At 48.3% G+C, this 15,669-nt stretch overlaps 1 protein-coding gene across 3 annotated transcripts in view; it reads right to left on the minus strand.

Annotated features, from left to right (window-relative positions):
- Nucleotides 1–15,669, minus strand: part of LOC144104128 (triokinase/FMN cyclase-like) — a 203,296-nt gene that overhangs the window by 9,875 nt on the left and 177,752 nt on the right. For 2 of the 3 annotated variants that reach the window (XM_077636955.1, XM_077636957.1), the window contains 9 exons: nt 14,744–15,011; nt 12,535–12,645; nt 11,943–12,127; nt 10,808–10,886; nt 9,313–9,405; nt 8,273–8,307; nt 6,593–6,677; nt 6,236–6,325; nt 4,152–4,268 (listed from right to left, as the gene is read on the minus strand). In XM_077636955.1, coding sequence (XP_077493081.1) covers nt 4,152–4,268; nt 6,236–6,325; nt 6,593–6,677; nt 8,273–8,307; nt 9,313–9,405; nt 10,808–10,886; nt 11,943–12,127; nt 12,535–12,645; nt 14,744–14,975 — 1,027 coding nt within the window. In that variant the 5' untranslated portion in view covers nt 14,976–15,011. Of the gene's footprint in view, nt 1–4,151; nt 4,269–6,235; nt 6,326–6,592; nt 6,678–8,272; nt 8,308–9,312; nt 9,406–10,807; nt 10,887–11,942; nt 12,128–12,534; nt 12,646–14,743; nt 15,025–15,669 lie in introns of all 3 variants that reach the window. The other variant, XM_077636956.1, reaches the window with a different exon arrangement.

A 15,669-nucleotide genomic window follows, 5' to 3' on the forward strand; every position in this document is an offset into this window, starting at 1 on the left:
GAATGCTGATGCACTCAGCCGCACAGCTGCCGTGGCAGCTATAGATGAGTTTGTCCCCGTAGTCGACCCCGCCGAATTACGCACAGAGCAGTGCAAAGATCCTGACCTGAAGCGAATAATCGAAAGCTTAGAGGGCGCACCGTCTCACCCCGAACAGCTAGGTTATTTCATTGACAAAGACGGCACCCTGTGTCGGCGCACGAGGCCAACCAGGAAAGGGAGACCAGAGAAAACCGCTTGGGAGAGAGTCGTCATACCTCGGTCGTGGACAGAAAGGGTTCTTCGCGAGTTTCACGATGCGCCATGCGCCGGTCATTTTGGCGTAGGGAAGACACGCAGGCGTGTGGAGCGTTTGTACTTTTGGAGTGGCATGCGACGGGATGTTAGAGACTACTGTGCGAAGTGTCATTCCTGTCTCGAAAGAAAAACACCCAAGGGACGAAGACCAGCTCCAATTCAGCCGTTCCCTGAGGTTTCGGCTCCCTTCGAGCGGACAGGTATGGACATAATGGGCCCATTGCCCACGACCACTTCCGGAAACAAGTACATTTTAGTATTTGTCGACCACCTTTCAAAATACGCGGAAGCGGTAGCACTCCCAGATCAGAAGGCAGACACGGTTGCAAGAGCATTTGTCGAACGGATCGTGCTCCGACATGGACCCCCGAGGCAACTCTTGACAGATCGGGGAACGAACTTCGTGTCGCAGCTAATGAGGAGAGTTTGCGAGCTGCTTAAGATCGCTAAGAAGCAGACAACACCGTACCATCCGGCTTGCAACGGCGCGGTGGAGCGACTGAACCAAACCGTGGCCGGGTTCCTGTCGCATTTTGTTTCGCGCGACCAGCGGGACTGGGACTTGTGGCTCCCGTATGCAATGTTTGCCTACAATTCCGCAGCACACGAGAGCACGGGCGAATCGCCATTCTTTCTTCTCTACGGCCGAGACCCGGACCAGCCTAGTGAAGTGCCAGAGGGCCCCGTCGTGTCCCATACGCTTCACTGGACGACTATAAGGTTGAGCTAGAATCGCGCTTGCAAGTGGCGAGGGACATCGCAAAGGAGTCCTTAAAGAAAGCGGCGAAGCGCAGGAAGGAGGTGCACGATCGCAGTGCTAGAGACGCGCCGTTTGATGTGGGGGACAGCGTGTACATTGAAAACTGCCAAAGGCAGATTGGGCTAGCTCGTAAGTTCCAGACGAAGTGGAGAGGACCGTGCGAGGTTGTCGAGAAGCTTTCTCCGGTAAACTTCAGAGTCCGAGACGTGAACCGGCGCTTGATAAGGATACACGCAAATCGCCTCAAGTCGGCACCGGTTCAGTATTCACGAAATGAGGAAAGGGAAAGCGCGGATTTTGATGGGGACAGAAGTGAAGCGGAGCGCGCAGATAGTTCGCAAGAAACGCCCTCTCCTGCATTTGTTCGGCAGGCGCCAGAGGTGACGGCCAGAATGCCACCGGATTTACTTCATGCATTGCTAGAAGAAGAAGCGCGCGAGGTTGCCGCGCAGATAACGCCAGGAGAGGCTCCTGCCACGAGCCCTCGCGAGTCCCAAAGCAGACAAAGGGGCACAGACTTACTTAGTATGACTCATGAAGGCCGATATCCGCTGCGAAATCGGAAAGCTAAGTCGGACTAATGGCGTAAACAGAGCGGAGTTGTGAACTGGTTAGAATTGTGTAATGCCGCAGCTCATAACATTGCTATGTGCGTATGTGTTAAGTTATCGGAGTTGGTAGTTAAACCTTTCTGTCATTAAGTAACCCCTTCACAGGAGAACATGCGGAGCGCATGCAGAACCTGCCCTACTTCTTTTCGTTATCTATATTTTTGTCTGTGCCGTGATCGTGCTAGAAGTGGGAGCTCCTTTGTAACTGTGGTAAATTTATTTCGTCCAGTTTGGACTAGAAAGGAGAGGCTTGGGTGCTGAGTTTCATGTTTATCTGTAAAAGAAGATCAGTGCTGCCCCTGGAGACGCCAGTATTGACAGCGGAGGCATATGGTGTTGTGCAGTGGTGTTGAGTGCAGCGAAAAGTGTTTTGTCGGACGCACTGTGCGAGGCGATTCAGAAAGACAAGGGGAGCTGCGTGGACTCAAATGTTCGGAGAACATTCTTCTGGAGGGTGAGCGAGTGTGACATTCCGTGTGTGCTACGAGGATCCACGTTCGACGGCGCGGCGTAGACGGAGACCCGTGACAGCGGCATCATCAATTACCCAGCCATGCTCTTTGAGTGACGACCAGAACAACCGGACCCGCCGCCGCCCCGGGGAAACAGGCTTTATCCTCCCCAATTTCCGGGCACATTCCAGGACAAGGGAGCTGTCAGCGGGCCAGAGCGCGCCGTACCACAGCCGACGCTATGCGCTACCGCGAAGACAACATTCTTTCCCTCCCCCCCCCCCCTTTGTCGTGGGCTATCGCCGGGAAGGCACTCACAGCTTCCCAGAAGGGCCGTGACGGACACGTGTCAGACAGACAGGCAGTACTCGCCAAGAATGTGGAAAGACAGGCGCTAGTGAATTAGCTCCGAAGAGAGAGCCTGTGTATACTCTCACTTGAGAGAGAGTGGTGGCGTTTTTTGTTGTTTATTTAGTTTGTATTGTTAACAGACTCTGGGGTCGAGGCTAAGCCCAACCCAAGGGGTGGTCCCCATCTCGCATGTTATTTTGGATTGGAGAATTGATGCTTTGGGCGGGCCACTGGAAATGACCGCCCTTAGTCCTTTGTTAATCAAGTGCTTAAAAGCGCATGTAAACGGATGCAGTTCAGTCTGAGCTGGGGCTCCATGCTTAGCATGTAATGTGATGCTACTTAGGCACTAACCTGCCCGGTCGATGAGTAAAGTAGTGCAAAGTTTGTTCTTTTGTAAATTCAGTTCTGCTTTTTCCAGTTTAACTCTCTGTATATGTATGTTGTAAAATTATGCTCTGCTGTCATCATCTACAAGCTCGCCTCCTGTTCATCTTCCAAGCCGAACGACACTAGAGGAAGGGTTTGTGAACCATCCTCGAAGAAACGGACGACTACTGAAATTCTACTGCATACACGCTCAGGACGACATCGTTCGCCAAGAGGGCCTTCAGCGCCGAAGCCCGACGGCGTGCAGCTTCTGCCAGCAACCGCTCGAGCCCAACTCCGGAGCCACTCCATCGCCCCCATGAAGTCGGCACGTAAGCTCGGACGCCCCAGCCTCTGATGTATAATCTTAATCATGTGTAATTATTGAATATACCTGTTTGTTTAAACTGAGCCATACGGTGTCTCTTTGCCTCTCCGTCCCGTGTGGACCTGCGCATTATGGGGGTCATCACACGATAACATCAGAGATCCCTCGCACGCAAGTACTTTTTCTCTATCGCTTAGGTTATGTGTACATGTCCATATATACGCAATTGGTCATTCTCTTCTTTGTATCCATATGTCGCGGGCAGTCCTTCATACCCTTCCTTGCACAGTGGTGCTACGGTTAGTAAGCGATATTACGCTTCCCCGACAGGTGGCTGTTTCAAACACAGTCACCGGTGGGGCTTTTAAGACCGATGTTGCTTTCTCCGACCAGTCAATAATTTAACCACGGTAGCCAGTTTGTGATGACGACACATGGTCACGTGACCTGCTCCTCTCGACACACCGCCAACAACGCCGGGGTTGCAGCTGAACGGGACCCTTAACTCTATAGCGTTAAAAAAAATGAAACGGGCAAATAAGGTTCCATATCATACAGAACAATCGCTCATTACTGTGCGATACACAAATAACGGGCATGAGATACAGCAGAACATACAGATGCTCATTTTTCCTGAACAGGAAATGTGCAGAGATGAGCAAGCTTATAGAATCGCTCGTTAGGCGATAGAGTTATAGAATAGGGTGATCCGCGATCCGTTACAGTCATCCGCTTCCACGTGGCGCCATTGCGCGTGCGCAGAACGCTCTGAGAGCACCAGATGGCGCCACGTTCCCGTCAGCTGCGTGCGCGTCTGGCGCGTCGGAACCAATCAGCGGGTGCGCAGTGGTGATCCGCGGCGGCGGATCACTGTAGCTGATATCGGACCACACTATGCTATAACTCTCTATTAAACTCAAACTCTATTATAACCCAAACGGAAGGCAGCAGCGCTCTCCATTTGGGGAGATAAATAAACTCACCGAGGTAGCCGAGCACGTGGCTGTCGACCTTGAGCACACAGATGGAGAATCCGGCGCTCTCCAGTGACGTCACGTATAGGCCCGAGTAAGCACGCACAACGTGAACGCCAAGGCTCTCTGCGGCACAGCACGGAGGGAAAGACAAATGCGGGAGTGATTTAAACGAAGAAATGCGTTCTGGTTTTAGAACGACAGATTTTCGCGTAAACAAATTTGCGTTCGTACTTACTGAAGAATATCAGGATAACAATCCATATCCGAAGATAACTTGGACATAATACAGGACACAGGTGTCTTCATTATAAAGTAGAACCTCATTATAACGAAACGGTTTATAACGGTATAACGGATAGAGCGAACGAATGCCGACTCCCCTTGGAAGCTCAGTCAAGACGCCCGATAACGAAGCTACGGCTATAACGAAGTAATCGCCGGACCCCCCCCCCCCACCCCACCCCCCTCCTCAACTTCGTTTTAACGAGGTTCACCATTTATTATATAGGGCCCTTCGTTCTCTAGTAAAACCCGCTTTAACCAGAATTTTTAAAGCCTGTGGGAACACTTAATAAACGTCTATTTAGACCCGATTTTTACCCGAAGATGCGCTTCCGAAGAATCTTGTTTACTAGTGCACAGAGATGAAGGTATACCCCTCGGAAACAAGCGGATGTGTAGTGCTTATTCTACACTGGTGTGTTTATTTACTTACTCGTGATTGTAAACCTTGTTGAGCGCGCCTGTCATTTATGGCGTGGCTTAAAGTGAACACACATTCAGAACGTATATATTTGTAGAAGAGGGAAGTCAGAACTTTCGTGTACTGTTCAGGAGTCCTACTGGTATCATATCAAGCGCTACCCCAGCATACAACTTCCTGATAGAATGCTTTAGTGCATTTGCAATGCACTCCCTGATCCTGCAGGGAGGTTTTCGTGGTGTACAAAGGCAGGAAGGTGAAGGGCTAGTCTTTTAAGAATGTAATATACGCTAGTAAACAATAATAATTCTTTTTTAAATATATACTCCGTTCAACACTGTCTTGCTACTATGTGCTGATTTTTCGCTCAGATAAAAAAAAAGAATGCGAATAATTATTTTTTGCTGCATAGATGAAAAGTAAAAATCCTGAGTCAAAGACCTCTTCATTGGATAATTCGATCTATACCAGAATTCTATCTACAAAAATAGCACCCGATTTTTGACCAACCGAATCGCGAGAAAATTAACGCCCGAAAACTTTTACACAATTAAGTTTAGAATTAGTGCGCAAAAAAAGTGATGCTCTACATGTAGGACGCTAGACATATATCAATTAAATAAAACACATTCACAAGGTATGCATGCCTATATGTTATCCTATCACTGATCATTTAGTCGACAGCACATTCAAGAAATTTACCGAGAGGGAGGGTGTAGTTGCCCAAAACGGAATTACGCATTGAGCATTGACTGACGTCACAAAGGGCGTCATTTTGGTTGTCCACGGAGAACAGCAAAGTGTCGCGAGCGTGTCTAATGGATATATGGCCACCTTCTCCTGCCTCCAACATCAAATCGATTATTAGCGTTCTTTATAATTAAAATAAAAAATGAAGGAAAAATCTTGCTAGCCGCGGCATCTCCCATCCCAACCTGAAGCACCTGGGCTGCGGCTACAGAGAAGAAAAGGACAGGGAGAGGACAGGAAGGAAGATAAAAAAAACGGGATAGATAGGAAGGAAGTATACGAGTATGGTAACAATATACACTACATACCCACTGCGCCGGTCTCCACACCAGCAGAAGAGGTTTGTCAGGTGGCACCCCCACGCTGAGTGGCACTAGCCGGAACTTGCAGAGGGTTCTGTTACTTTTGCCCCCGATGGTACAAAATACATAAATGCACGTATAGGGTGCGGTGCTAACGCATGACTGCCGAAAGTCTGACACGCACTGGACAACAAAATGGCGCCCGTGGCGTCACGTGAACACCTCCTACCCTCTCCTCTGTTTCACCCCTTCCTTCACCTCCGATTTAAGGTCTTTGACCTTCAACCACAAGGCATGAGGGTGCGTTCGAGAACATGATGCGCGCGTGCACCCACCGACATATGAGATGACCTCCTTGGCGAGAATATTCATCTCCAACGTGGTAAGGCCTCCCAGGTTGTTCAGCATCAGGACCACGTTCTCGCCTGCAGATTGTGCGGAAAAACACAAACAAGAAATGAATGCCAGACAGCAACAACAGGGAAACGAGATGCATGGTTGCCATACAAAGGTAACAAAAGAGATTATTGATAGTTAAACCAAAGCCAGTGAACTCTTTACTGCTTAAACACATGGGTATACGAATGACACAGTCGCATCTACAGGCAAGAAAAAAAAGCATCCAAAGCATACAAATTGGAGCAATCGAGATCAAAACGCGTTTTTTTTTTCAGGTCTCACGGATGACGTACCTTTCTTCAGGTGCAGCGAGTTCTTGGAACTTTCGCTTCGCAGATGGTTAATCATAAGCTTGGCGGTCTCGGCGGCGGAAAGCACCTGCGGGTGAAGCGAATACACCGCTCATAATAATAATAATTGGTTTTTTGGGGAAAGGAAATGCGCAATATCTGTCTCATATATCGTTGGACACCTGAACCGCGCCGTAAGGGAAGGTATAAAGGAGGGAGTGAAAGAAGAAAGGAAGAGAGAGGTGCCGTAGTGTAATAATAATAATAATAATAATAATAATAATAATAATAATAATAATAATAATAATAATAATAATTATAATAATTGGTTTTGGGGGAAAGGAAATGGCGCAGTATCTGTCTCATATATCGTTGGACACCTGAACCGCGCCGTAAGGGAAGGGATAAAGGAGGAAGTTAAAGAAGAAAGGAAGAGAGAGGTGCCGTAGTGGAGGGCTCCGGAATAATTTCGACCACCTGGGGATCTTTAACGTGCACTGACATCGCACAGCACACGGGCGCCTTAGCGTTTTTCCTCCATAAAAACGCAGCCACCGCGGTCGGGTTCGAGCCCGGTAGCTCCTGATCAGTAGCCGAGGGCCCTAACCACTGAGCCACCACGGTGGGTGAATACACCGCTCAAGGAGCTGAATTATAGGGCAGCGCGGTTGCATTCCCCTGAAGGGTATATAGAACATGAAAAAATAAGCGACGCGGACCAAAAGAAAGACGAAATGACGTTTCGGCTCCCACATTAGGGCAGAAACGTCATTTCATTTTTATTTTGGTTTATTTCGGCCGTTTATATTTCCCCGTGTACCATTTTAACCATTTCGGCTTCCAAACTTGACTCTAAAGTACAAGATGCAGTTGAACGTCGGTAATAAAACTAGAGGGGAACTGCAAATTTCTTTCGAATTATAGTGAGTTGAATCGATCCACGTACGTTGACGGAATCAAGCGTCAGTCCAAATGTAGACAGGAATTTCGAATCAACCAATTTCGAATTTCAGAGACTTCGCTGCACAAACCATAAAGACGACGTCTTATTTAGCCCCTCATCCACAAAAAGGATGGAGTTTGAAACCAGCAGCTAGTGGTCAGTTTGTGACAACGAACCTGGTATAGGTCAGTCACGACGTTCCTTGGAAGACGCATGGTACCGTTCATGCCAGAACGTCTGCTGTTCTGATCCCTTTTCGAGAAGGGTTTCAAGAAACTTTAGACTGGCTTAGCTGCGATCTGCGAGGATCCTTTATCAATGTCGGACGTAGCTGATCACTTCGGTCAGCTTATGCAGCGCGCGCGCCATTGACGCCAACATGTGTACAGTCAAACCTCGTTATAACGAAACGGTTTATAATGATATAATGGATGTAACGAAGTAATGACGATTCCCGTTGGAAGCTCAGTCAACAAGGGCTATAAAGAAGTTACGGCTATAACGAAGTAATCGCACTCCGCTGCTGCTGCTGTCCGGCAGTGGTTGTACCGACCCTCTTTCTTCGTTACCCTCTTCGGTCATTCTGATGGGACACTTAAGGTGAAAATGCTTCGGCTCCTTTTCCGATAAATCATTTTTTATTGTACCGGACAACTTTCGGTAGAGCGAGAGTAGGCTTCGCGTCATCAGTAAACACGGCAAAGTGCTGAGGAGTGGGATAACGACAAGAAATGACTCACGGGAACTCTTGAGGCCCCAGCTTCTCCGTGAACTCCTGTAAGAACGAGATCGGCAGAGTCAGAGCAAAGCGACCATCGCGAATGGCTTGTCGTTTACGCAGTCACGCGAGATTACTAGTAATAACCGTAAAGAGTTCACGCTCCTGACGCAGCCAATGTTGCGCGGTGCAAGGAGTGGCTTGTATTTCTCACTCAGTAAGGGAACAGTTAAAACTCGCATACACTTTTCGACAGCACCGCATCCCTAGACCAATGCGCTATCGAGTCCCATAACAGCCTCGGTAAGAAGTCTTCAGGACATAGGGTCTCCTACATAGTCGTGTACAGTCGAGTAATTACAACGCTGACGATCAAGAAGTTTACAGTCCGCTCTAGAAGTTTGTAACTTCCGGCGTGCCGTATCTGCTCAGATGCACGGCCCTAAGGCCAACACTGTAGCCTTAAGGCTTTTCGCCAAGGCTGTAGATTCGTAGCCTAAAGTTTACAAAACAAAAAAGAAACATTTCTTTAACTCCTTCTCACGCAGCTGGAACAGATATCGATGGTCACTCAACAAGTGCACGTAGAGCAGAATGAAGTTTTGAATTCGAGGCAGTCAGCCCTTACAAAAATTATCTATAGACAGTCTATAGACTTCTTATAGACTCTATTGCCTTCCTATTGATATTTCTTTTTGCCCATTCATAGCCTTTAGATTGTCCATAAACAAAAGTCTACTAGAAGTGTATGGCAATAAATCAATCGTTTGTATACAGATAGTCTATAGGATTTGTATTGCCTATAGACTGTTCTCTGGGGTTTGTCTATAAAGTCTATAGACTTTATAGACAGAAGTCTATGGACAGTCTATACACTGCCTAAAGTAATTTGCTCAAAATGGCGAGCAAATTACGAGTTTTTCGCTAACGTCGCGCCCTCGTTTAGGGGCTGAGCGCGAGTGTACATGAATACAGGGTTTGTGCCGTTAAAGCTTCACAGTGCCTGCAAATATATGTTTTCGTATGCGCATGCTTTTGGACACATGACAAGCGCTGGCATACCCATTCCGAGCTCCATCTTGTCTGCTGGCAAGTTGAAGAGCAGCTCGTCTTTGCCTGGCAAGCTGCAAGGTGTCAGCGCCACTGTGATGGTTCCTTGAATAGAAAGACAGCCATTTTCACCGACTATACGGTACAAATGAAACTACAAGTGACGGTGCGAGTGGACGGTATAAGCCGTACAATAGTACCCTGAAACCTGGGCATGGTGAAATGTTTTTTAATTGAAGAATATGTGAAATTCTATAAGCCCAACGTGTAAAATAAAATGAACTGCCCCCTCACTGATCCATAAATCAGAGCGACACGCTGAACAACAAACGTATGTAGGACTCCTGAGCGCAAGCTGCTTCTATACTGTTTCCTTTGGTAGGGTAGAGACACCCATTTTCCGATTGCAATGCGCCATTTTGAATCACAGGTTTTGCGCTGACACCTACAATAAACAGAAAGGTGCCGAAATTTATTCTGAAACAAGACTTAGATGTCTTTGAACGCTCTCATACGTCAAAAACGCTGTTATGCTGAGTTCTTGAGAAATATTTTCATGCGGCTAAATGACTCCGTGCTCCAAAATGACGGCGGTATCACAACCCTAGCAAAGGAAGCTGTATACATCGAGGCACGGCACCATGGCGATCGACATCTAGCGCCACATGCCTAGAGTTTTTTGCACGAATTCTCGCAGTCAAACTACGCAACCATTTTAGCGTTTCGCAGCTAGTACGATTAAAAGCTATCTTCAGGTCTGGTTACAGAAGCAATGAAATACTGGCCCCCGTGTCGTGACCGGTAAGGTTTGCACAAAACTCGTGTATACACCGTAAACAGAAAGGAGTAAACAGAGAGTAACCAGTCCTCCAGCGTACTCCCATTTATTAGCAGCCTCTTGGGTGCGTGTGGCCGAGCTTAGCTGCGCTAGCTTGCTTCGGCACTGAGCTAGCCTGGTACGGCGCTGCGTTCGTAAGCACAGAAGAGCAGCAATAACCGTCTGCTGCCGCCGTCGCATGTCCATTTCCTCAGCAGGTGTGTCGTCTGCCAGTTGCATACTGCTAGAGAACTGGCCTTCCTTTGGCTTGGATTGAACGCGTGATGGCTAGCCATGATTCATAAGTTAGCGCAAATGCAAATATGCATAAAAAACATTGAAAAGCGCAGGAAGGCTATTAAACCTGTTTCTTGTTCAACCTTCCCAACACATTGAAATATACACTGAAGTATTTTCGCTGCACCAGTGTTTGTCCATCGCAACTGCCATCAATTCAAAATGACATTAGTTTTGGCCGTGTAGCAGCGTGCAAAAATTAATGACATTAAGTCGAACGAATGACATTCGATAGGAATGACATTAAATCTGCCGTGTGGCAGGGGTATTACTCCCATATAGGCGTATTCGGGTTTGTAGTGTAGGCGGCTCTGCGCATGTTCCACTTGCTCCAAGACCTGAATGGGTGCCACATGCATCTCATATATAAAAACCAGTCATACGCACACTTACCCATGTGCTGCTTCTTGTCTTCGATGAACGCCTTGATCTCATCGAGGGTTTTCTGCTCTTCAGCCATGGCGCCGGCAATCTGCAAAATAGAGCTATTGGTTCCTGGAGCGTCCCAGCCCGCCATATATAGTACGGGTACTTGCACAGCTGCCGTACAGAGAGGACCGGTTTCTCGGTATGCTCGATAACTCTGCACTAGGTTTGCGCAAATATCATGTCCAACATTCTTGGACAAAAATTTTTTTGAATTTTGCAAAATGGTAAGGTACATTTATGGAAATATTGGAGGAAATGGTTCATGCTTGTGATGTATAGCAAAATTGTTGTTTTAAATTTTTTCCATCACTCGCATCGAGCAGTTAGGAATGCCATGGAAAACCAATAGGGAACGCTTTTGACGATAGCAAAAATGTTAATAGCAAAAAAAAAATCAAGCCTGCTGACGGGAGATTTGCGGATATATTGATTGTAATAGTGCAATCTTGACAATTAATATATAAAAAAAATTCGTTCATAAACTCTTACCAGTTCAAAAAATGCTTTTGTCCGGAATTGTTGGGTATGGAAGTTTCTGGATATCGAATTGAATAAAGTATCATTTAGATAAAGCATTGCGATGAAAATTTTCGATATTGCTATACGGGAAAATTTTGAACAGCGAAAAAAAAGGCGCCCTACTCAATTCCTAAGAATTCGGTAAACTAGTTGTTGGGGAACGGAAGCGGCGCATTACTCGTCTCACATCTCGGCGGACACCTGAACCGCCCCCTAAGGGAAGGGATAAAGGAAGGAGTGAAAGAAGAAAGGAAGAAAGAGGTGCCGTAGTGGAGGGATGTAATGCGTTTTAAACGAAAGGAGGAAGGAGAGAATGGAGTAAGGAAGAAATGGGGGCGAGAAGGAGGGCAGAAAGTGGTCTAAAAGCAACGCTTCGCGTTTATGGTTTATGGTTTACGGGGGTTTAACGTTCCAAAGCGACTCAGGCTATGGGGGACGTCGTAGTGGAGGGCTCCGGACATTTCGACCACCTGAAGTTCTTTAACGTGCACTGACATCGCACAGTACACGGGCCTCTAGAATCGTCTCCACCGGCACATCGAATGACAGGCTAGCAGATACAGGGCACAGGGTCTCTCGCCTTCATCAAGAAGATGGCTCCGCACAGGCCTCGCCGGCCGGTGGACGCGTGCGTGTGGGCGAGCGCAGTGTCCTCGGCAACGAGCACCATGTCGGCGCAGATGCCCTCCGTAACGGCTTTCTCCAGGGCGATGCCGAACGTCAGCCGGTCGCCCGTGTAGTTGAGCACGAACACCAGCACGCCGGCTGCATAGAGTACACAACGACGGCCACGCTCACGGCGCCGTCACACACTAGCCGCCTTTCAAACAGCATAAAATACATAAAAACAACGGTAGTTCCTTAAATTAATGAACCCGGAAGACAAGATGAAGTTCGCCTACACCATAAGGGTATACCGCGTTCTCGTCACACACAGGGTACTTTCACTGATAAGGACGCTTGCGTAAGCAAGAAAAGGCTGGGAAGTGAAATTCGGATATCTCCACCATCCACCCTCCGCCATCTCCACCGGATATCTCCACCATCACACTTTCTGCGGATCCGGCGCACACAGCAAACTTTCGGCGCTCGTAGAACTTTCGACGGCCATGCAGCAACAAGATCAAGAGAGCTATAGGTCCGTCCCGGTTGGAACGCTGTAGCACACTCACCTTTGTTCTTGCTTCCCACGGTCCTCAGGGTAGCCAGGATGTAGTCCGAGAACGGCGACGTATACACAGGTCCCGCCACAGCAGCCGTCAACATGCCAGGCCCGACGAACCCTGCGACGACAAGAACGCGGACGCATACGGACGCTCTGTCGAGAGCCCTAGCTACGAATGATTCACAGACTTTGCAGGAGAGACTCATTGCCGCTCTTAGCAATGTGCGGATGATGTTAGAACCAGTGGCGGATTCAGGGCGCGGAAGGAGATTGCCCCCTTGCTGCAAACGTCGTCCACTGCTGACGTCATGCGAGAGCATGCTGGCGTTACTGAGGAATTTCATGCCATGGACGGCGACTTCTGTGCTAGTGGGAAAGTCAATGCTTTCGCATCAATAATGAACCGCGAAAATAATGGGCACACAATGCGACCCTACGCTACATACAGAGCCGTCGATGGTAGCACATGACGTCACGGAAACCATGATGGAGCACCCGGCGCAGATTCCACAGCACTAACTGAAACAGCTGCAGAACTTGACCATGCTCCTGGTCTCGAAGAAGGAGACCATTAAAATGGCGGTGAAAGTTAGTTATAGCGCGTCATCATCATCACCATCATGAGCCTGACTACGCCCACTGCCGGGAAAAGGCCTCTCCCATGTCTCTCCAGTTAACACTGTCATTTGCCAGCTGTACCCACCCTATGCCTGCAAACTTCTTAATCTCATCCGGCCACCAAACTTTCTAACTACTAATTTACTTTGAAACTAAATTTTTCGCAGTTTGTATATATTACTTCTCCACCTATCCTCTCTTCCTGTCCCCTCACCTCTTTCATTTCATTTCTCCATTCTGCCTGCTATCCTTTATTTCCGCTGCCCCAGCTCAGGTGCTTCAGTATCGATGGCAGATGTCGGGGCTAGCAGAAATATTTTCCTTCCTTTTTACTATTAGTTTAATAAACAACAACTACCACCCCCTATCCTCTCTTCCTGTCCCGTCACCTCTTTCATTTCGTTTCTCCATTCTGCCTGCTGTCCTTTATTTCCGCTGCCGCAACTCAGGTGCTTCAGTATTGATGGCAGATGCCGGGGCTAGCAGAAATATTTTCCTTCCTTTTTACTATTAGTTTAATAAACAACAACTACCACCCCCTATCCTCTCTTCCTGTCCCGTCACCTCTTTCATTTCATTTCTCCATTCTGCCTGCTATCCTTTATTTCCGCTGCCCCAGCTCAGGTGCTTCAGTATCGATGGCAGATGCCGGGGCTAGCAAAAATCTTTTCCTTCCTTTTTACTGTTGTTTTAATAAACAACCACTACCACCCCCTATCCTCTCTTCCTGTCCCCTCACCTCTTTCATTTCATTTCTCCATTCTGCCTGCTGCCCTTTATTTCCGCTGCCGCAACTCAGGTGCTTCAGTATCGATGGCAGATGCCGGGGCTAGCAAAAATCTTTTCCTTCCTTTTTACTGTTATTTTAATAAACAACCACTACCACCCCCTATCCTCTCTTTCTGTCCCCTCACCTCTTTCATTTCATTTCTCCATTCTGCCCGTTGTCCTTTATTTCCGCTGCCGCAACTCAGCTGCTTCAGTATCGATGGCAGATGTCGGGGCTAGCAGAAATATTTTCCTTCCTTTTTACTGTTATTTTAATAAACAACCACTACCACCCCCTATCCTCTCTTCCTGTCCCCTCACCTCTTTCATTTCATTTCTCCATTCTGCCTGTTGTCCTTTATTTCCGCTGCCGCAACTCAGGTGCTTCAGTATCGATGGCAGATGTCGGGGCTAGCAAAAATCTTTTCCTTCCTTTTTACTGTTGTTTTAATAAACAACCACTACCACCCCCTATCCTCTCTTCCTGTCCCCTCACCTCTTTCATTTCATTTCTCCATTCTGCCTGCTGCCCTTTATTTCCGCTGCCGCAACTGAGGTGCTTCAGTATCGATGGCAGATGCCGGGGCTAGCAGAAATATTTTCCTTCCTTTTTACTACTAGTTTAATAAACAACCACTACCACCCCCTATCCTCTCTTCCTGTCCCCTCACCTCTTTCATTTCATTTCTCCATTCTGCCTGTTGTCCTTTACTTCCGCTGCCGCAACTCAGGTGCTTCAGTATCGATGGCAGATGTCGCGGCTAGCAGAAATATTTTCCTTCCTTTTTACTATTAGTTTAATAAACAACCACTACCACCACCACAATTACCGGCGAATCCCGGCTCGTGCCCGGAGCCTCCTCCAGAGAGTAGAGCCACGGTTCCTTCGCTGGCGAGCCGCTGGTAGTCGTGCCGCACCACGGCGCTGCAGCCCTTGAGTACGCGCACGCCAGGGTTGACGGCCACAAACCCGGCCAGGTTGTCAGCCACGCACGTCTCCGGGGTATTGATGAACTTGGCCCGCGCCGGGGCCCGGCTTCCGGCTTCGCCCTTCTTGGACATGTCGCCGATGCTGGTCGCGCTTCTGGGCACGTCAGCCTGCACGAAAAGACTGCTGCTGGTCACCGTGCTGCTCGTTTTCCTGACGTCACGCAGGAAGAGGCCGAACACGTAAATCGATGTTGTGCCTGTGCGGCAGGAACAACCGTCGAGATTGACCGTCGTCTTCGTCTTCGACGCTTGAAGACGTTGTTGTTAATGACGTAAAATGAAAAATTGCTGGATACTGGCCAATACTCGCGTGGCGACGTCCGAAAGCTGAAAGATACGTTGAAGAAAAAATTGGGAAATTGGTTTTTGAGGAAAGGAAATGGCACAGTATCTGTCTCACATCTCGGTGGACACCCGAACCGCGCAGTAAGCGAAGGGATAAATAAAGGAGGGACTGAGAGAATAAAGAAAGAATGGGGTACCGTAGTGGAGGGCTCCGGAATAATGTCACGAAGGCAACAACGAAAACAGCAATTTCCACCACCTGCCGCGGTGGCTCAGTGGTTAGGGCGCTCGACTACTGATCCGGAGTTCCCGGGTTCGAACCCGACCGCGGCGGCTGCGTTTTTATGGAGGCAAAACGCCAAGGCGCCCGTGTGCTGTGCGATGTCAGTGCACGTTAAAGATCCCCAGGTGGTCGAAATTATTCCGGAGCCCTCCACTGCGGCACCTCTCTCTTCCTTTCTTCATTCTCACCATCCTTTAT

The sequence above is a fragment of the Amblyomma americanum genome, chromosome 9 (assembly GCF_052857255.1).
Source record: "Amblyomma americanum isolate KBUSLIRL-KWMA chromosome 9, ASM5285725v1, whole genome shotgun sequence".
Taxonomy (NCBI): Eukaryota; Metazoa; Arthropoda; class Arachnida; order Ixodida; family Ixodidae; genus Amblyomma; species Amblyomma americanum.